We start from the raw sequence: 23,543 nt of genomic DNA, 5'->3' as shown, positions 1-23,543 counted from the left end.
CTTCTTCCTCCCTTTCCCTCCCACCTCTTTTCCTTGTTTTGTGGTAATCTTCTTCTCATGCTCTTCCTTCCTACTCTGTTTTGAGTCACCTCCCTTATATCAGAGAAGACATTCGGCATTTGTTTTTTAGTGATTGGCTAACTTCGCTTAGCATAATCTGCTTAGTGCCATCTATTTACCTGCAAATGCCATAATTTTGTTATTTTTTAGTGCTGAATGATATTCCATTGTGTGTAAATGCCACATTTTTTTTTATACATTCATCTGTTCAAGGGCATCTGGGTTGGTTCCACATCTAGCTATTGTGAATTATGCTGCTATAAACATTGATGTAGCTGTGTCCCTGTAGTATGCTCTTTTTAGGTCTTTTAGGTATAGTCTGAGAAGGGGAATAGCTGGGTCAAATTGTGGTTCCATTGCCAGCTGTCCATGGAATGTGAGATGAGTCTTTTGATGGCAGCATATTGTTGTGTCATTTTTTAAAAATCCAATCTGTCAATCTATGTCTTTTAATTGATTAATTTAGGCCATTCACATTCAGGGTTATTATTCAAATATGATTTGTATTCCTGGTCATTTTGGTTTATTTTTGGTTTTTAACTTGACTTGGTTTCTCCTTTGATTAGCCTTTCCTTTAGTGTATTTCCTCATCGTTGTCTTTATTTCCTCCTCAAATATTTTGCTGAGAATACTCTGTTGTGCAGGATTTCTAGTTGTAAATTCTTTTATCTTTTGTTTATTATGAAATGTTTTATTTCATCATCAAATCTGAAGCTTAAATGTGCTGGATATAAGATTCTTGGTTGGCATCCATTTTCTTTCAGAGTTTGGTATATGTTGTTCCATGATTTCCTGGCTTTGAGGGTCTGGGTAGAAAAATCTGCTGATATGAATTGGTCTCCCCCTATATTTGATCTGATTCCTCTCTCTTACAGCCTTTAAAATTCTATTTTTATTCTGTATGCTAGGCATTTTCATTGTAATGTGCTTGGTGTGGATCTGTTGTAATTTTGTACATTTGCTGTCCTTTAAGCCACTTGTATTTGATTTTCCTATTCATTCTTCATATTTGGGAATTTTTCTGATATTATTTCATTGAATAGATTGTGCAGTCCTTTGGTTTGAATCTCTGTGCCTTCCTGTATCCCAATATATCTCATTTTTTTATGGTGTTCTATAATTCTTGGGTGTTCTGTTCATGGTTCCTTATCATCTTCACTGTGTGATTAACTTTATTTTCTGGATTGTATATTTTGTCTTCATTTTCTGATGTTCTGTTTTCCAAGTAATCTAGTCTGTTGGTGATGCTTTCTATTGAGTTTTTTATTTGATTTATTGTATCCTTCATTTCAAGGACTTCTGATTATTTTTTTATTTGTTTGTTTTCAGAATTTCTGTCTCTTTTGCTACCTGTATTTGTTCCTTATCTATTTGTTGGAATGATGGATTCTTGCCTGTATTTGCTCACTTAGGTAATTGTTTAATTCATACGTCATCTTAATTATGTACATTCTGAACTCCTTCTCTAACACTTCATCAATTGCTCTGTCCATGAATTCTATTATTGTAGTATCTTTGTTTGTTTGGGGCACTTTTCTCTCTTGTTTTTCATGTTTTCTTTGTGTCTTCCTACTTGCAGTGCAGATCTGATGTATTACAGTTTCTACCCTATGATCTTGTAGTTTCCCTGCAGATTACCTGTACTTCACCTTGGTATTGGGCTTCTAGTCTCTGGCTGATGTCCCATGATAAATGCTACTAGAACTAAAGATGATGGTGGCAATAGTAGAGGTAACTCAAGATAGTAGTGGCTGTGTCCCAAGATGGCTGCAACCACTTTTAGAGATGGGGCTGAAAAGGTGTCTTGCTTGTTCAGAGGTGCAGCTGCCTTTAGGCCTTATCTATTGTCCCAAGGTGGAGGCTACTGTGTGGGGTGGGCTGTGGTGATGGCTCCAGTGTCCCAAGATGTAGACGGGCTAGGTGTAGGTTTCTGCATCGGTCTGCTGTCTGCAGGGCAGTCCTGGGCCTAATTTTGGCCTCAGCTCCTGCATGGATCAGCAGGGTGGTATTAGCATGTTTTATTCTTGAGAGTATTTTTATTATTCAGTTAATCATTATTTTGCTACAAAAACCATATTTATATTGATTGAAATGTTTTTATTGTCTTTATAATATTCTGAGTCTTAAACTTTTTGTATTGAATTATTTTATAATCATATTAGTGCTTAATTGAAAACCATGAGTATATTTCAAAATTTAACAAGTAATTATTTAAAAAGTAAGCATATTATATATACATTGATTAATTAGTTTTTTATATTCATGCATGAATAAAAATTAATCTTAGAATGAGGTGGTTCAGCTTGGATTATATTCTTCATTTTTATATATTTTACAATAAAGGAAGGTTGGTTAGATAAGTAAATAGATTGTATTAAAAGTATTAGTATAACAGTGTCAATCTTTTTTGAACTTCTGCAAAAGTGATTTGATGTTTAGAACAATGTTTTATGATTTGTCAGATAACAATTTAATGCACTCTATTATCAGCTTTATTGAACTCAGAGAATGGATAACCATGTGATTTACAAAGTGTTTCTGCAGTTAGAAGAAGAGTTATTCACTTTATCAATACTGAAAGCAATAGTTGAGTCCCCCATCCAATCTTTGGTTTTCTGCAAGTTTGTGTATGCCTTATTTTGCCAAAGAGCAATGATGAAAACGTAGCTAAGAAGGAGAATTTGCAGTGTTATCATAGGCCTAGTCCAACCACCCAGGAAGTGGAGAAGAACAACATATTAAAGCTATTTGTTATTCTTTGAAAAGTTTACAGAAACTTTAAGGTAGACATGCCTATTTGACAATGAATGTCCTTGAATATCCTAGTAAGGCTTTTAACAATTTTTTTTCACTTTGAAATTCTTCTCACTTAAATCTTAATTAAGGCCAAAAAAATTTGGAGCATCAATACATGGTTTTAAACCACACAGTAATTATTATTTACAATAATGACCTATATTGAAATTTGGCTGCACTTTTTTTCTAAGAAACTATTCTATTCTTTAAGATTAAAAAGTCATGATGATATTTGTCTTATAAATTTATTAAATTTATAATTTATTTCAAGAATACTGATTTTTGTAATGTTGAGTCTTTCTAACTAGGAGTATGTCTCTCTGTTTGTGAGGCTTTTTAAACTTTTGTGTTTTTCAGGAGTTTTATATGCCTCTTCAAATAGAGATCCTGCATATTTTTTAGAGATTATTCCTCCATGTATTGTATTTTATGTTTTATGTTTATGCATAGGTAAAAAGCAACACATGACATTAAGATGAGGGTATTACATAGAGTACATTTATAGACAAGGCTGAGAGAGCCAGAATTGTCTGGAGCACAGCCTTTGAATTTTGAGTATGCATAGCACTGAGCAAATAATACTAAAACATTCATTTATTTGTTTTGCTGTAGGAAAGAAGAAAAGAGTTTGAACAAAATCTCAGAAAAACAGGTCTTGAGTTGGAAATTGAAGACAAAAGGGTAAATGTAATTGATAATTTATATGAGAATTTTATGTTTTAAGTCTTGTTTTCTCCTGGTCCAGCCTTCAATTGGGTATATTTTGTGTTTAGATCACTATGTATCAACTATCTGCACTGGGCATGGTAGTGTCTATGGTCTTAAAGGTCAGTAATGTAAAGAAGGTTGTTCAAATAAAGTAAAAAGATTGGATTAGAAGTACTGTCATAACAATGTTAATCGTTTGAACTTCTAATTTATATTAGAAATACAGAACTCAGCATATAGTCATGTGATTTAATGTTTAAAATAATGTTTTAGGATCTTTCACCTAGTAGTTGTATTAGCTCTGCTATTATTTTTGTTGAATTCAGAGAATGGGTAATCATCTGGTTTACAAAATCATATGTTTCCTAGATTAGGAATAAGAGTTACTTTCTCAATTTAAAAAAATATATTTTTTTGAATGCTTTCTAGAATGTTGGGAGACCAGTAAAACACTTTAAAAATGAACATACATAATATATCTTTCCAGGATACAAAAGAAGTGAAGACATGGTCTTAGGTTCATCCTTATTTTGAAGACTGTCTATAATCTGGTACACTAAGTAGTTAAACTGGATATATTACAGCATAAGTCAAGATGCACTGTTCATGAATATACCAAGGTTTTAATATTTTATCCGTCTTTCACCATTTTTCTAGAATCACTTTTAAAATTGTTTTTGAAGACACATTTAGGATCCCACCCTGTCTATATATTTCTAATGCTTTTTAAATTTAATATTCTTTAGTTCTTATTTCTCTCCTACTTTTACTAGCTAAAAATGTGTATTACAGCACACAATCTGTAATTTATTCTGCTATATGATGGACCTTTATTATGTAAAGCTCTTCATCTTCATGTAGGCTTTATACAAAAGCTGGATAAGAAGAGTGAGACCATCTTATAGTTTGGATATATCCCTTATATAAACTAAGCAGAATTCTGAGTTTATAGCTAGCTATTTCAGCTGGATACTGTGGTACATTCCTGTAATCCCAGTGACGGAGTAGGCTGAGCAGGAGAATCACAAGTTCAAAGCCAGCCTCAGCAATTTAGCTAGGCCTTAAGCAACTAATGAGATTCTGTCCTAAATAAAAAAGAAAAAAAACAGCAACAAAAGCCTGGTGAGGGGCTGCGGTTGTGGCTCAGCAGTAGAGTGCTCTCCTAGCTTGTGCGAGGCCCTGGGTTCGAACTTCGGCACCACATAAAAAAATGAATAAATAAAATAAAGGTATTGTGTCCAACTACACCTAAAAAATAAATATTTTTTTAAAAAAGGCTGGTGATTTGATTCAGTGGTAAAGCGTCCACTGGGTTCAATGCCCAGGACCAAGGAAAAAAAGTTTTTTTCAGAAATTGTTCATAACGGGGCTGGGGATGTGGCTCAAGCGGTAGTGCGCTCGCCTGGCATGCGTGCAGCCTGGGTTCGATCCTCAGCACCACATACAAACAAAGATGTTGTGACAACGAAAAATAAAAATAAATATTAAAAATTCTCTCTTTCTCTCTCTCTCTCTCTCTCTCTCTCTCTCTCTCTCTCTCTCTCTTAAAAAAAAAGAAAAGAAATTGTTCATAACCATGTGTGGCTGTGTATTTAGGGCTGCATGTTGATGGGCCATGTAATATATTTTAAAAAACATTTTCTCTGTGTCTCTGTCTCATACAAAGTATTTTATATCTGTTTTCAGATTAATTTTCTAAAAATTTTGCTATAGTTTTTCAACAAATTAAAATGCTTTGACATCTTTGATTTTTTTTTAAGTTTTGTTTCTTTAATCAGCTCAATAACAAATGATCAGTAAGCTTACTGATTTTGCCTTTATTTTATCCAGGACTCAGAAGATGGAAGAACTTATTTTGTCAAGATTCATGCACCTTGGGAGGTACTAGTTACTTATGCAGAAGTTTTGGGAATCAAAATGCCTGTTAAGGAGAGTGATATTCCCCGAACTGAGAACAGCCCTTTGCGTTATATGCTTGGGCCTGTGAGGCTCCCACAGGAAGTGAAGTTTCCTCGCCCTGAATATTTCACTGCCCAATTCAGCAGACATCGGCAGGAGCTCTTCCTCATTGAAGATGAAGCAACCTTCTTTCCATCCTCATCAAGAAACAGAATTGTAGGTAGAGAAGATCTTGCACATCTCTCCAACTATGGCATGTATGACTATGTGTGCTTTTATATTTGTGCATGTACAATACTATGGGTAGGGTATAAGCATTTGGCAGTATTGGGCAGGTTGGAAAATCTGTTTGGTTCACTTAAACCTGATATCCTCCACGCCTCTCAATTTTTCATTTAAAAAATGAGTCATTGACACTGTGGATATAGTAATAAAAACAGAATCATGCCATCCTAACAAATCCCTTAACTGAGAGCCAGAGGACTTTGATTTTATATGATCTTTGTAGATTGCTCTTATAATATTCAAGTCTGGTTTTATAAAATCAGTGAATAGTATGAGGAATATTGATCATTTCATGTAAAATTTTAATGTTTCAGTTTATTTATATAGAGATAGAATTTGAGAAATCTCAGAATTTTCTCCCTCAATTTAAATTTCAGCCTTTTGAATCAATATTTCCTCTCCATTTGTACTACTAAGATCTTTTAAGCTTCCCATTAAAAACCTGTCTCCTAAAGAACTAAAGATTCTGTGCCACAGTTTCTTTGTGTTTAAATTAGGACAGTATCCGCTTCACAGATTACTCTAAGAATTAAAGGAGCTAAGATACGAAAAGTTTTGAACAGTACATGTCACATGTCAAATGTTCAACAAATTTTAGATATCATCCTTATTATTTGACTTCAGAAGAAAATTTCAGGTTTTGTGTTGCCCTTACACATTGTTGCATACTAATTCAATCACCTGGTTTCTAAAAATCTCAAGGTCCATGCCTTGAGGTGATGTGCTTTTTTTTTTTTTTTTTCTGACAAGAGGAGAAGCTTAGTTCCATTTTATTCCTAGTTAAAGGTTCATTGAAGGGAGTATTAAATTCCTAGGATTTTAGGTATGAAAACATGAATTCACAAACTGAAAGTTTTCTTCCTTTTTATACCAATATTAAAAATCAGCAAAAAAAACTTAAGAGGCAACCACTAAGGACATGAAAGCATGAGACACGGAATCAGATGCCCTGGTATCAGCTCATAACTCTGTCACTTTGAAATAAGATAACTAAATAAAGAGAACTTCTTGAAACAATGATAATGATTATACTAGTGTTATAGTGAAAATCAATTGAAGGAAATATGCAAAGCACTCTGCAAACTGTAATTTAATAATACTTGTCCCATTAAAAGTTTGGGGAAAAAAAACAGTGAACACACGGGAATGAAATGGGATCTTTATCAGACAGAAATGTTACTCTTTTTTTATGTTTCTTGTTCCATATAAACAGTGACAATATAGACTAATTCAACATTAAATTATATTCCCCTTCTTCAGAAGGGACAACTACTATTCTTGCTCTATTACATAAGTCATTCGGAAGATTAATGTAAAAAAAGTCCCCAAATCACACACTTGAAGAGAGGTCACCACAACTTTATTAAAAATATACATCTATAAGGAAATATGCTTGCCCACAACTGTGTGTTCAACTTCAGACAGAAGCCACTTTTGATATTAATCATAGTGGCCAGGGATTGTTTTTTCAAAATATCTTAAGTATTCCTCTTCATTTTTCTTATTAAAAACATGCCCTTGCCTCCACCAGGAAAGATTACGACTCAACTGAATGCAATATTATTATTCACATATTTTAGCAATTAAATATTTTTCATTAAGGTATAGCAATTGCTATTTTTGGAGATACTGATATTGTGCAACTGATAGACTATAGTGCACTATAAAGATACTTTTATATGCACTGGGAAACTAAAAAAAAATTGTGTAGTTTTACTGCAGTGGTCTGATCTGTGTTGTACAATATCTCAGAGGCATGCCTGTATTATTTCACTTATCCCACTGAGAATCACTCTTTACCTAGGATTAATTTTTGTGCATGGCAGAAAATAGTAATTGATTTTCCTCCGTTGTATATGGTCAGCTAACTTGTAACAATTATTGAAAACACTGAACTTTTCATACTGTTTTACAGTGCTACTTTGTCATGACTCAAATATCCACTGTCAACCTACATTTAAATAATCAGAGCTTCTCCAAAGAATAAGATATTTATTTGGGTATATGTATTCCATTCTAAACTATGACTATATTCAAAGAAATTGAGACAAGGGCAAATTTCTAATGAGAAATGATTCTGATAGCCTTTTGTGACAATATCAGGCAATCATGCAGAAGAATCCTTCCTATGTAACCTACCAGTTTTATTTCGAGTTTGTTGTTAGGGTTAACACAAGTGACTCCATTTTGATTCTGACAACTTTCACATTTCTTTTACACCACAAATTCATAGGTTACTTCTAGCCTCTAATCTGTACCTTTGATCTTTTTATTATTTTTAAAATGAATTTACTGGAGTTCTATAGTCTTGGAAAGCAGGGACAGTTAAGGAAATCCCCTATACTTTTTTTTTTTTTTTCTGGGAACAAACTCACTGAAAAAGCCATTCTTCCTCATATGATTGAGTTGATACTCAGGGATACCTCTACCATCTCATCAGTTTGATTCCACAGCACCATTTATCCAATGCTTTATCCTAAATTTACCTGGAAATTGAACCATCAGACTATGCTAGTGCATTGCTTTTATGAAAAGAAAAAAAAAAGAAACTTCTTTATATGCCACATCTTTTTTATCCATTCATCTATTGAAGGGCATCTAGGTTGGTTCCACAGTTTAGCTATTGTGCATTGTATTGCTATAAACATTGATGTGGCTGTGTCCCTGTAGTATGCTGTTTTTAGGTCTTTTGAGTATAGACCAAGGAGAGGGATAGCTAGGTCAAATGGTGGTTCCATTCCCAGATTTCCAAGGAATCTCCATACTGCTTTCCTTGTTTGATAGTACTATACTTATTACCATTGCTTTGTAATTTATCTTAATATCTGGTAAAGCAAATTTTTTCACTCAAGACAAACTTCTTATTTTGGTGACTATGTCTTAAGGAAATATAATCCAAAGTATATAAAATAGTTTCATTACACTGTTTATCAAAATTAAAACTACCTTGCATAAATTATGATTTCTTTATTAAGATGGAGTATTAAACTTCCCTTGAAATGAATGGACCACATTAGATAATGATGATTCAAGGACAATCACCACATTGCAATCAGCAAGTCCTTGAATGATGAAATGTAAAAGAAAAGAGTGGGAAATGCATTTAAAATAGTGCTGAAGGACCAATTAAACAATCATTAAAGTAGAAGTTATGAAAAGTTCCTGAAGACAAAAAGCAGATTAGAATGAATTGATAGAAATACAATAGCAAGGGAAACCAAGGCCCAAGGTCTAAACAGGAAAAAAAATTATATAAAGATGTAAATGATTGCAAAGTTGTGGACATATGATAATCTTGAGTCAATAAATTCAACTCAAGATAATAACAGGTAAAGGTCCCGCATAAATCATCATAGTAATTAAGTGAAGAAATATTCAAATATCTTGGCTATATATTGATTCTACTTTGTATTTTTTCAAGTGAAATGTTGGTGATATTAAGACTCCATCTGGGTCTGGGGTTGTGGCTCAGTGGTAGAGTGCTCACTTAGCACATGCAAGGCAACACCACATAGAAATAAATAAATAAGTAAATAAATAAAATAATGGTATTGTGTCCAACTACAACTAAAAAATAAATATATATTTAAAAAGACTCCCATCTGGAATCCTGACTATCTTAGGAATTCTGCACAAAAGACTCTTGGAGGAGCTTGAGATGATAGAACCAAACTACATTATAATCAATCCACCCATGACCCCACTGCAAGGGTAGGGGACTCTCAGAACCAGGAGCTGAAATATCTGCAGAGTCCTTATAACCCCACATCCTGTATCTTCTCCCAAAACAACCAAGCAAGGCTTCTTTCTGTAATCTCAGCCTGTGTGTCTACATTTAGACAAAATGGACATTGTTAAATAAATAGTGATTGAAAAATGTAGAAAGTATAAAAGTTATGAAATGTTCTAGAGTCTTTTTGTATTTACCTTGTAGGTATATTATATTCTCTCACGATGTCCTTTTGGAGTAGAAGATGGGAAGAAAAGGTTTGGGATTGATAGACTGCTAACTTCTAATACCTATTCATCTGCCTACCCACTCCATGATGTAAGTACAGATTTGGCTTTGAAATTTACTCTTACATTTGCAAATTGTTTTATTATGAGATAGAGTCATCCACTTGATTTCTTTTTTCTTAAAATTTGACTAATTCATTCATGATGGGAAAATTCCCGAAGACCTCAATTTGAGAACTCCCCCAGCTATGCTGAAACACCTTCCCAATGCCTCTTGATGCTGAGGTTTCCAATGTAAGTTCATTTTTTAAAAGTAATTGCATTTTCATATGAATTTTTAAAAACCCATTTTGAAAATAGTCAGATTAGTCAACATTTTAGAAGATAATATTTGGAAATTTCTATCTGAACTTATCAGGTCTTTCTCTTAAAGCTTTTATTTTATTTTATTTTATTTTTATAACACTTGAGATGGAACTCAGGGCCATTCATATGCTCAGGTACTCTACCACAACCCCAACCCTTTTTTAAAAATTTTATTTTTGAGACAGGATCTAAGTTCACCAGGCTGGCCTCTAACTAGTAATCCTATGGCCTTGGACTTCTAAGTAGTTGAGATTGTACTTGTGTGCTACCATTCCTGGCTTCTCATAAAGTTTTGAAGTCATGATGGATTTAGATTACATTCATTCATGTATTCATTAATCAAATACATAATAGGTTTCTGTTACATGGAAACATTCTCCTAGGTATTATTGGAACACAACCAGGAGTCCAAGCTCACAGACTAGGCAGTTCCTAGAAATAAAGGTTGTACACTACTGCACTACAAGTTCTAGGTTTCAGTCTATAAGAACAATTCAGACTAATAATTAAGATTAAGAATTCTTCTCTGGGACTGGCAAATCAAAAAATACTGAGACTTATAGATTCCATAAGGAAGTGACTTTTTACATGATGTACCCATTGAATCCACTTGAAAACAGCCTGGCAACCAAGCCCTAGTTTCTGGGGTTTCTGAGGGAAATCTACTGATTTAGATAGTCAGTGTATTCATTTCACTATCTGCTGACAATATTGCATTTAATTTAATTTGGGATCATCCCTTGGATCTTTTCTTTTATTCCAGTTCTAATCTGCCGTACTTAAAGACTTTTTGATGATAGTCTCTTTGCAAGAAACATATTCTCTGACAATATAGAAGAAACAAATATTTTCAATGAAATAAGTAGCAGATAAATCATTGTCAATTTTCTGGAGGTGGTGTTGTTACAACAATTTCCAAAATCCCAAAGCAAAAAACTTTCCTCAATCTTCTGTGTCATGCTATATTAATCAATACTATGAGAATTCACTCCACTCTAGTTTGACACTGATGATTTTTTAATTTTCATGTTTCCTATAAGAATAAAATAGAATTTTCCAAAATGCATGACCATCTTGAATAAGAATATCAATTTTATTTGCACCTAACTTAAGTTTTAGAGATCTCAACCATCCTTTTCCCTCCTGTAATGACCTCCCCACCCAAAACACCACACCAAAAAACAAATATTTTTCCCCTAGGGCAAAATCATTCCTTGGAGATTATGGATTCTAAATGCCATAGGCATTTGGTAAAGTAGAGAAATCTAAAGTAGATTAAGGAACATTCTTGAACACATTCTATGTCAGTCTTTCTTCACAAAAGGCTTATTGTTTTTTGAGTACTTTTGTTTGTTCACTTTTAGGGCATTAATTCTCTTCTTTCTATGGCACGTCATGAGGCCAAACTAACATCCTCACCCACCAACAAATTGAATCTATACATCTAGCTTTTTAGCAAGTGTCATGCTCATTGGAAGTTCAGTGATATGGAGTTGTCTTTAGAGATACCTATAACTTAACAGCCAATTGTACTTTTCTTACCTTCACTTCTGAATGCAAGTTGACATACTGGATTTTCCCTTATCTGCTTTACAGAATCAGTTGTACAAGATTCCTATATAGGCTACTTTTCTTTCCTTTTTAATTTTATTTCTCAAAATTCAGTAGAAATCTACAGAAGAAAGAAGTTGGAATATGTACAATACAGAATTTTACACTCTATCATATATATTTTCACATGTGCTAAATTTTAAACATAGTGTGCATTCAATGTGGTCCTCAGTAGTTCAGTTGTCTACATAAATAGTAGAACAGAATGTATTACACAGCTAAATTTGTACACAGTATTTTATTTGGCTAGCCAGGAAGAGATCTTAGCAAAGCTATTTAGTATCGAACAATGGGTAGGGAAGTCATATATGAGATAATACTGAGGCTCTTAAGTGCTAAAATTTGCAATAATTTACATTTGTTGGCAAGTGATTATTGGTGATAACCAAAGAGAACTGTACAAGAATTTCTTCCTGGCATAGCAGTATGACTTAGATCATTCACTTAACTCTGCTTTGGGTTTAATTCTTCTAGCTATAAAATAAAAACATTGGCCTATCTCTTAATTCTGAGCTGGCTACATAGCAATTGAATCTCTAAGCTGAGATGAGTAAAGAGCACTTGAATAGAGAAGGCAGGGCATTTTAGGTGAAGGGAACAGTTTGAGCAGAGGCCAAGTCTCAAATTTTAACTCATATTTTTAGTTAGTTGTGTAAAAACTTAGTAAATAATCACTATTAGCACTAGTAGTATGAATTTTGATGGATTTTAGTAATTAAATTCACATCAGTGGAATATAAAACATAAATATAAAACTAAAAGAGAGTATTAGTCTTGTCCTTTAACCTCCTGGGTGTGGGGAAAAAAAACATTCATTTACTTTTTCCTTGTCTACTTTTTACTTTGTCTTTTGTTTCTTCTTTTTGAATATTTATAGGGCCAATATTGGAAGCCAGCAGAACCTCCCAGTACTGTCAATGAAAGGTATACACTCTATCAGAATTGGGCACGCTTTTCCTATTTTTACAAGGAGCAGCCTTTAGATTTAATTAAGTAAGTATCTTACAATGAAAACTATGCTATTACATTTTGCTACCATTTTCACCCATTACATTTTATATCTTCTCTGTCTCATAATTTTCACCATCAAGTAATTCATTTGGAAGCAGAAATTGTTGCCAAAATCCATGAGATCATCAGGTTCTGCCTCTTAAAAGTTATATAAAGTTGGTCAAATCACTTGGCTATTAAGAGGGTCATCTGTAGAAGAAAAATAACAAAAGTACTTTCTTTTGTATTTATTTAATAATTAAATAGACATGTATTTGCTAGCATTGGGAAGAGTACTTACTTCTCAGTACATATTACTATAGATTTTCTTCTATAGTAGGAGAATCTAGAAGATAGGAGGAAGGTAACAGGTAGATTTTTGTGTGTATGTTGATCTTAGAGATCTGTAAGTCATTTGCTCAATAACCTGAACTGTCTTCAGACCGTTTTATTAACTGAGCAAGAACAATATGGTTGCAGGTTTTCAAGTTGAAAGATAACAATGTTTCATGTACACAGGCCATTGGGAGACTCTGCTATGATATCAGTAAAGGAGCAATCAGATTACAGATGCCCCTGCCACTAGAGTCAGTATTTTTATATATTTTATGCTTGTATTGTGATACTTTCACATAGCCAGTGACTCTGTCAATCATTAATCAGACTCATTCTTGGATGACTATTTTAAGTTTTGAAAAATCATCATTTAATTTTTTAAGTGACAGAATAGCACATTTATGAAAAATTTAAGTAATAAAAATGTAAAAATTTTAAGTGGAAATTCCATTTCTGGCAAACTCCACAGAATAAACTTCTCTTGCTTTGTGATATCTATTTAGTTCTATTTTTATGTGTCTGCATAAGAGAATATACATAAATATATTTTTACCTGTGGTATTTTTTTGATGTACTGATTAGCTATCCATAAGCAATTTTTGTTAAAGTGTCTGTTATAATCTTTTGGCATTTTTATCATTTTTATGATGCGAGAATTTCTTTTTCTCCACTAAATAATATATCACTAATATCCTTTTTGGTAGATATACAAAGATCTGTCTCATACTTTTTAACAGTATGCAAGAACTTTTTATGCATTTTATAGGGCATTTGTGAGTTTTTCTAATGAAAAACATTAGATTGTCCTGTATTTTTTTACTGTTGCATTCAGCGTTGTCAGAAATATCTGCTATTGGAGAATATATTAGTAGGATGTTTTTTAAGGAACAAAGTTGTGAGAATGAGGGTTTCCATGTTTTACATTTTTCAAAATGTTTTTATTCACCTAACATTATTCAACTATCTACCATAAGTGGACATTTAATAAGTATTCCCCAGGGTTGGTTTTCAGAATCCTAAATTCGTAGACACATTATGTCTCCGATTAGTGCTGGTGTATTTGTAATATCCTGTTAACACCTGCTAATTTCCTTTTGTAACTAGAAGGAAGTTCAGATATTCCTTTGGATGACAGTGTGTATCTTAAATTCAGTAACTATAAAACTTTTCATCCTGTTAATCATTTCCCGTATATAGCAAGCAGAGTGTTTCATTTTCAACAATGGAATAAAAAATTTAGCAGAAAATTTATTCTCAGTACCAATAGCTGAGTAAGGGTGTTTAGTAGATAACTGAAAAGGCAACAGAAAAAATACTGCATTATCACAGAAGTAGCAACTGCAGGAAAGAGCCATTATCCTTTGAATTTTCTCACAGTGGTTATGGAAAGGATCTTCATTCTTAACAGTTACTAATATGGCATTATGTAAAAATGTGGATGTGTAACCAATGTGATTCTGCAATCTGTATTTGGTGTAAAAATGGGAGTTCATAACCCACTTGAATCTAGTGTATGAAATATGATATGTCAAGAGCTTTGTAATGTTTTGAACAACCAATAAAAATAAGAATGTACAATGAAATATTAGAGGTAAGAGGACTACAATGTATTTAACTTATTTTCAAGTGGTTCAGGTAAAGATATATGTGTGGACAATCATATACACCCATAAAAAGAGGGAGAGAAAATGTATATGGAGCAAAATGCTTACAATGAAAGAATCAGAGCATTCTATGAAATGTACTTTCAATTTTTCTTTGTTATTTGAGTCATTTCCAAATGAAACCTTTAGCAAAAGGAGAGTTCATATGATCAATTTATTATCAACAAAGTTACCTGAAAATTCAATGGGGATGATGCTGATACAAATGGATATGTGTATCCAAAACATAAATCTTGATACTTTAGCATAAGAAGATTTAAATTAACTTGAACTGAAGCGGACCATAGAACTAAGTGTAAAAGCAAAAACTACAAAGTGGGTTTTTTTTTTTTTTTTTTTTTTTGTACAGGGGATTGAACCTAAGGGTGAGACAGGGTCTCACCGAGTTGCTTTAGGACCTTGCTAAATTGCTGAGACTGGCTTTGAATTTGCATTCTTCCTGCCTCGGCCTCCCAAGCCTCTGGGATTACAGGCATGTGACACCATGCCTGGCCAAAAAAAAAAAAAAACCTGAAAGTGTTTTCAAGAGAGTATAAAGAAAAATCTATATGAATTTGTGTTAGGCATAAACTCACATAAGACACCAAAACACTATAAGAAAACGATATGTTTGATTTAATCAAAATTAAAAATATAGTCTCCTTAAAAGATGGTCACAAAAATTAAAAGACAAATTACAGAACAATAGAAGAAAACTTTTACAATAGACATAATAGAAGACTCTTACCTATAGTACTTAAGGAACTCTTATAATTCACTAATAAGGCAAAAATAATTTTAAATGACAAAAGATTGCAACAGATACTTCCCCAAACAATCATGTTTACTGATGATTAATAAGTACATAAAAGCTCAATATTATCATTTATAGGGGCAATAAAAATTAAAATGTTATTGAGATATCTCTTTTTACCCCCTATATCAGCTAAAGTTTAAAAAAAAACACTCAAAGAAGCACTGGCAGGGCTGCAGCACTATGTGAAATCTCAAACACTGCTGGTGGGAATACATTATCGTACCGCACCTTTACAAACCAGTGTGAAGATTTCTTATAAATGCATAGTTTCTGTGTTAGTCAGCAGTTTCACTTACATATAACCAGAAAAAATGAAGCAAATGTCTACAGAAGCATCATTATATGAATATTCATGACAGTCTAACTTCTAATAATAAAAACCTGGAAACAACTCTTCATGTACTGATGAGTGTATAAACAAATTATCATACATTCATACAGTGGATATTTTCCCTCAGAAATAAACAGAAACAATTTATGCAACATCTTCATTTCTCTGATGTTGCATTAACAAGGAAAACCACTGAAAACTACATACTCTGTTTCCATTTAAAAACATCATTATGTAAAAGGCACAGCAATAGGGACTGACTTTAGAATAGCCATTTTCCAGAACTCCGTGTAAGGGAAGGGTCAACTTCAGGGGCCATAGGGAACTTTTTATTTGATAGAAGCGCTGTGTATGTGATTGGAATTGTAATTACATGAAATGAAAGCCTGAATTTGAAATTCTTGAACTATGCATTTAAACCAAGTGTATTTATCATATGTGAATTATACTGTGTTAGTCAGCTTTTCATTGCTGTGACAAAAACAAGTTTGAAGAGGAAAAGTTTGCTTTATATTCGGAGGTATCACTTCGTGATACCTTCGTGATACCAATCTGTTTCATTGATTAGAGTTTGGGATAGAGCAGAAATCATGGCAGAAGGGCTGTGGAGGAAAGCTGCTCATAACATGGCAGCCAGGAAGCACACACACACACATACAGAGAGAGAGAGAGAGAGAGAGAGAGAGAGAGAGAGAGAGAGAGAGAGAGAGAAGAGAGACACCAAGGACATATTATCTTGAAGAACATGCCCCTCCAGTGTCCTACTTCCTCCAGCCATTTCCACTTGCCTACAGTTACTACTCAGTGGTCCATTTAAATGATTAATCCACTAATGAGGTTGTATCTCACATGGTCCAATCTTTTCCTAAAAGCCCTACCTCCGAAACTTGCTGCATTGGGGACAGTAGTTTCAAACAATCTTTTTTAGGAAAAAAAAATTCAAGATTAAAACCATAACATATATTCTGGTAGCAGAATATAACAATTACTAATAGGGCATTATGTAAAATTGTGGATGTGTAACCGACGTGATTCTGCAATCTGCATTTAGGGTAAAATTGAGAGTTCATAACCCACTTCAATCTAATGTATGAAATATGATATGTCAAGAGCTTTATAATGTTGTGAACAACCAATAATAAAAAAAAGAAAAAAAGAAAAAAGAAAAAATCCTGTTAAGATTTATCTTTGGGATAATATAATAGTTTGGGGGTGCAATGAGCAAACCCAGAAGAGGAGAAAGACTGAAGCAGGCAAGAAAGGAGGCTGTTGATTGTGGCAATAAATATTGAAGATCCTATACAAGGCACTGGAAACAGAATAGAGGAGAGACCATGGATTAGAAAACTTTTTGTGTGTATGTATGGCAGTATTCCTAGGATCTAGTGGGTGACTGAACGTAGAAAATAATAGAGAAGTCAGGATGACTGTGGTGTCTAGAAAGAGATTCAGAATATAGGAATATAAATTTCTACATTTCACATAGTTTATGTTATCTCCATACCAAATTACAATTCCTGCATCTGAATATTTATAAGTGATTTTTCTGTCAGTAGGGCAATGATCACTTTATTGTATTAAATAATATATTGGGGAAATTTTAATACCAAGATTTCTGTCATTGTCATATTAAACTGCAATTTCATATGCTCTATCAGCCTTTTTTCCTTGCCAGTTTAACAACTTTATAAATTTTTTCTCACTGTTTAGAAATAAAATGTTATACTACTGTCTATTAAACAGCAATGACTATAATGAACTATTATAGTTCCAAGATAATATAATAGCTAAGTTTCTCATTTGTCAGTGAATTCGCTATGAAAATGAATTCTTTTAGAGTGGATGTTTGCATTTGTTCATTCCTTCTTTGGGACTCTATTTTAGTCAGTTTGTCATTGGACAAAGGTCCAAGGGGCAGTATGTCCACAAATTGGCCTGGGAGGGTTCTTGACTTATACCACTAAAAAAAAATAGAACACATTGAAAGCAGGGCACAAGAAAGATTGATTAAAGCAAAGATATGCACACCCCAAAGGCAGGGTGCAGACTCGTCTTGCCTCTTTAGAGAAGACAAATGACATACATAGGATTTTCACATGGGATTTTTGGGGGAAGAAAAGTACAGGTTTCCTAACAAGCTTTTGTGAAAAATCCCATGTCAATCATTTGATATTTAAGGTTAAGAATGTTTCTTCCTGGTTAAAGCCGTCTGGTCATAAATCATTTATGGGTACTCTGTGTAGGTCTTTGTATCTGCTGGCATTGAAACTGATTTGTTCTCATTATTAATAATCTGGTACAAGCATACACTGGAGGTTTTATTCATCTAACTAATGAGGCAGGTGTGGCTGATCATACTCACATATCTTGGTCCTTCTACCAAGGGTCTCCTTTTGTCTCTCCCTGACATCCTATCTATCTCAGATTCTATCTAATTCTTTGTACTACCTCAGACTAATTTTTTCACCTTGGATTTACAAAATTAGACTAATCCTACCAGGCACCATGGTGGCATGCCTGTAATCCCAGCAGTTTGGGAGGATGAGACAGAAGTATCTTGAGTTCAAAGCCAGCCTCAGCAAAAGCAAGGCACTAAGCAACAAAGCGAGACCCTATCTCTAAATGAAATATAGGAATGGGGATGTGGCTCAGTGGCCGCTGCCCCTGAGTTCAATCCCCAGTACATTCCCCCAAATTAGACTAATTACTTCATATAATCATTGCACAGCCATTATTGCTAAATCTCTTCTGTCAGATGCTGTTAGATATTAGAAGGTCAGAAACAATGTGAACATTTAGTAAATAAAATGAGTAGGTTGAGAAATAATATACATATAATATATGGCACATTTTTCCTAGGAAATGCTCAAAAGAAAGGAGTCTCAGTATATTTGAGACTTTGTAGAGTGTTTCATAATGTTATATTTATTTCTGTTGTGAATAATAAGATAGGTTAAGCAGCATCTTAAATTTTATTTCGATAATCTATGTATTTTTACTGTAATACAAATGTAGGTATGTCTTGTAAAGTAGTTTAAGTGTTAATCAATTATTGTTAAACTTAAGTTCAAAGTTTAGTAAAATAATTGCTACACTTCCAGATACAATAAATTCTTATAACTTTATCTAATAAGTGCTTGACTATTTCCCTCCTTAAAATACTCATGAAATCTGAAAGGTAGATAAAAGCAGTTTGTCCTTTAAAAATAAGGTTGTTGAGGGCTATGGTTGTGGCTCACTGGTAGAGTGATCGCCTAGCATTTGTGAGGCAAATATATAAACCACATATAAATAAATAAATAAATAAAGGTCCATTAATAACTAATAAAAATATTTTTTTAAATAAGGTTGTTGAAATATCTAGTTTTCTTTTGAATTTCTGAGGAATTATAAGTCTGTAAGAGTAATATTACCTTATACCTCCTAAAATTTTTGCTTCTATAATGTCAAAACATCAAAGGAAAATAAACATGGTGAAAATGATCTTCCACAAAATAAAACAGTATATACTTTTTTCCTGATTTTATTGTTATATAGTATTATAGTAATTATTATATGTTTCAGTAAAATACTGGGAGAAAGCAAGTCCATTCACCCTAGTTGAGAGTAACTGTAAGGAAGTTATGAATGGTAGATTAGTTAAATTTCATGTCATGGTGATTTGTAAAATAATAAGGAAAATAAAAATTTAAAATGTATACACAATGGAATATTACTTGGCCATAAAGAAGAATGACTTAATAGCATTTACCAGTAAATAAATAAAACTGGAATCTGCCATGCTGACTGAAATAAGCCAGTCCCAAAAAGTCAAAGAATGTTTTCTCTGATATGTGGAAGCTAATCCCAAATATGGGGCAGATGGGCATAAAAGAACTAGAAGAAAGACCAGAGTATTAGACAAAGGGGAATGAAGGGAAGGGAGGACATATGGGATAGGAAAAGACAGTAGAATATATCTGACCTAACTTCCCTATGTACATATGTGAATAAACCATCATGTACATCCACAAGATATTAATTTAAAAAAAACTATAGATAAACAGCAGAAAAAATAGTAGATTAGAGGGAAGGGAACAGGTGGAAGGAAAAGGGGTGGGGATGTACAGGGAACTAAATTAGAACCAATTATATTCCATGCTTTTATGAAGATATAAAAATGAATCCTATTGTCATGTATAATAAAAATATCCAATAAAAGTTTAAAATATATAAACCATGAGAAAAAAATACAAAATGTTTATCATTACTGAAAAGAATGAAGATTATACAAACAGAAAGAAGCCTGTTTAGAAAAGAGTTTTGAAAAATGAGAGGTTCAATAAAACTAATATTTAATATGAGAAATACATTTGAAATTCTCATTGGGAAATGATGTTTATTAAACCTTTACAGACCTGGATGCATGTATGAAAACTGCAATTTAAATGCTTTCATAAACATGCTCTTGAACTCAAAACTAATCACATCTAACTGTCTAGGAAGCTGTTGAAAAGCATACAAATTTGGTGAGCTAGTCTCTGTATGAATAAGGAGGAGAATAACCAGGTAAGAAGCAACAATGAAACCTGGTTTTCTGAATCAGAGAAAACTATGCCGTTAGATTCCTAAAGAAGGACTCAGTTAAAAAAGAAAACAAACTTGATTTTGAGACCTGAATATTTATGCTCAATATTAAACCTTTATAAAGGAAGAGATGAACTACTATACTTGGTGGAATTTTTATTAAATAGTCCTTTTAGATTCCTTGATCAGTTACCTATGTTCCTCCATTAGAGATCCAAACTAGGAGGAAGATGATCATATATACCTACAGTATGTTCCAAGTACCACTGTCAGTGTCAGAAATTGGGTAAAGCAAAAATCCATGCAGATTATGAGCATGATTTTAAAGTGTCAGGTTAATTGCTAGAGGTTTCATTTCAGGGTACTTTGTAGTTTATTTAAAAAATGCTTAATTTCTCTAAACTTTAGAAGTTCTTCAAATTATCTTATTATATAAAATTTAAATTTATATTATATTCAAGCACCTCCTCCTATGTGCTACTTCTTTTAATCCCTACATGTATTCACATAGATGGGATAGGGATTTTCCTGTTTTTTATTATGTGAAAGGAAGTTTAGAGAGTTAAGAAATTTTACCAAAATTACACATTTAGAAAGCAGCAGGGCCAAAATTAGAATGCATGTCTGTCTGAATACAAAACAGAAGCTCCCCAGACTACACCATTCTTCTAATTTCTGATTTTTCTTTTTAATCTTTTTCACAGGGACTATTTTGGAGAAAAAATTGGTATCTATTTTGTTTTCTTGGGATTTTACACTGAAATGCTTCTAATTGCAGCTGTAGTTGGCTTAGCTTGTCTTATTTATGGGATATTATTAATGGATTCTAACCAAACCAGGTAAGTAAAGCTGAGCTCCTCAGAGAAAATATTTCTTATGTTAACTGAAACAAATATTGATATTTCCCTGGCATTTGTCCAAAATATTTCCCTATGCTTTCAGTTAACTGATATTTCCAAAGAGGACCCAAACACAGCAGCTGCCCTTCACCAGATACTTTCTTGAAAATGTTTTTAATGATGTGCTTTAAAATTTTTTCTCCTCAAAATATAACTTGACCCATTACAGAAAATGCTACTTCATTGCTCCTTCTCTTCTATGTGAGAATCTATATAAACAATTGTTCTAATAATAGTAGCTTAGACTTTCACTGTAAAACATTGCCTTCAAAATAACTTTACTGTTCTCCGGGTAGTATTGACATCTGTGACCCTGAAATTGGAGGTCAATTGATCATGTGCCCACTCTGTGATCAAGTATGTGATTATTGGAGACTAAATAGTACCTGCTTGATTTCAAAGGTATGTAGACTTTGTGGTATGTTCAAAAAACTTGGAATTTCCCTCCTTTTATATTGCAGTTGATACTAACTGGTCTTTGTGATGTTGTTATTGTTATTTTTACAGTTGTCCCATTTATTTGATAATGAATCTACAGTATTCTTTGCAATATTCATGGGAATTTGGGGTGAGTACATAGTCCCATAAAAACAAAACAGTTTTCTTCGTATGATGTTATATAGCTCATCCATATAAGATATTCAGATGACATATCTTAGATACCAAAGGTGGTTTCAGACCACTGTTTCTTCTCTAAAGTAAATACACAGGTAAACTCGTTACCCCTTGATCCTTGAGAAATAAAGGTCTCTATTAAATATCTGTTTGTTTCTCTAAGAAATGGTATAATTTTTAAGCCCGGTGTGGTGGCACACATCTGTAATCCCAGTGGCTCTGGAGGCTGAGGAAGGAAGATTGTGAGTTCAAAGCCAGCCTCTCAGCAACTTAGTGAGGCGCTAAGCAACTCAACGAGACCCTGTCTCAAAATAAAATATAAAAAGAGCTGGGTATGTGCTTTAGAGGTTAAGTACCCCTGGTTCAATCTCTGGTATAAAAAAAAAAAAGAAACAGGTAAATTTTTGAGACATCAGATATATTAGGCTCCCACTATCTCCCCGTGCCGTAGTAAAGATAGTTTCAATAAGCCCTTAATTTGGGAGTGGCTTAGCATAAATATATGGTAGCTGGAAGTTAGGGATTCATGGATACAAACTGGAGCAAGGATTGAAAACTGTGGAAAGCTACCTAACAATGTTTGAGTCTGAATTCTTTGTGTCTTGTTCTAATTTCGGCCTGCAGTTCCATTTGTTTAAAATCATCCACATGGGTACTTAATGTGCAAGGTGACTGCAGAAGACTCAGAGGTGGGCCAAGCTTACACTAGAGGGGGCATTCAACAGTAATGGTTATAACCCTAACACTTAAATTGGTGCCTGATACAAATTTGTGGCTCAAAGTATATTTTGGGCACCAAAATAAATAATGCAATTAAACTGTACTAAGTTTGGAGAGTTAATCCAAATAAAGAAAAAAACAAAATTAACTATTTTTAAACATTATTTTGTTAGAAAATGTGTTATATATTCCAACAATCATACAAATAAACTGGTAGAATACAATATATGCAAACTCTGGAAAGTACTTGTACACTTTTTGGAAAAACTTTTTTCTTATTATTCTTATAAAGACTGTTTGTAAATGTAAAATAAAGTGAATGACAGATTACAACAAATACTTTGTTAGAGTTTTCAGATGTCTCCTTGGAGAGAGAGGGTACTCCATCAGTAGGAAGAAACACTGGAAAGTGAGCATTTCAGAGATGTCGCCATTACTTTTTCCTTCAGAAATATTTGTTGTAGTGAAGAGTTAAGTTTAAGCTGAATGATATGATGTGTTGGAAGAGCAGATGTGATAAACAGACCATTTATGTTAAAGGATCAACACTTTAGTCATTTAATTGAGAATCAAAATAAAGAAGGCTTTGTGGTTGAGAGAAGGGAGTGTTTTCTTTCAGTGTTTTGGTTTGTTAGTAATGAAAACACATGACCTTTATAGGAAATTCAAGAAGTATATAACAAACACCCAAGTCCCTCACTTCTCTGCTGAGACCCCTGTCCATGGCTATCAAAGCTTCATTATCCCCTGAGAAGAATACCTGCAGCTACCAGGGTTTTCATGTCCAAGGGAATTCCTTATCCAATGTGGGATGGAAATTAGTGGGTAAAAACTTCAGCTTCCCACACCTCAAGAGGTAATTCTGAGGTGTTTTATATATATAATTAATAAGAGGATGAGGACCCCCCAACAGAACTGAGCTCCAGTTGCCCACAAATGGCAAC

At 33.4% G+C, this 23,543-nt stretch overlaps 1 protein-coding gene across 6 annotated transcripts in view; it reads left to right on the top strand.

The window, feature by feature from the left end:
- Positions 1 to 23,543, top strand: part of Ano5 (anoctamin 5) — an 86,612-nt gene that overhangs the window by 25,789 nt on the left and 37,280 nt on the right. For 5 of the 6 annotated variants that reach the window (XR_002485155.3, XM_078046340.1, XM_040284600.2 and 2 more), the window contains 7 exons: positions 3,469 to 3,537; positions 5,395 to 5,679; positions 9,683 to 9,796; positions 12,560 to 12,675; positions 21,070 to 21,204; positions 21,561 to 21,666; positions 21,772 to 21,832. Coding sequence is in view for 5 of the 6 variants with exons in the window: in XM_078046340.1 (XP_077902466.1) it covers positions 3,469 to 3,537; positions 5,395 to 5,679; positions 9,683 to 9,796; positions 12,560 to 12,675; positions 21,070 to 21,204; positions 21,561 to 21,666; positions 21,772 to 21,832 (886 nt within the window). In the remaining variant the exon portion in view is untranslated. The remainder of the gene's footprint in view (positions 1 to 3,468; positions 3,538 to 5,394; positions 5,680 to 9,682; positions 9,797 to 12,559; positions 12,676 to 21,069; positions 21,205 to 21,560; positions 21,667 to 21,771; positions 21,833 to 23,543) is intronic. The other variant, XM_078046342.1, reaches the window with a different exon arrangement.

This window comes from Ictidomys tridecemlineatus, chromosome 4 (assembly GCF_052094955.1).
Source record: "Ictidomys tridecemlineatus isolate mIctTri1 chromosome 4, mIctTri1.hap1, whole genome shotgun sequence".
In the NCBI taxonomy this organism is placed as follows: domain Eukaryota; kingdom Metazoa; phylum Chordata; class Mammalia; order Rodentia; family Sciuridae; genus Ictidomys; species Ictidomys tridecemlineatus.
The sequence above is the reverse complement of the archived record's forward strand: the minus strand, read 5'-3'. Positions and strand labels throughout refer to the sequence as shown.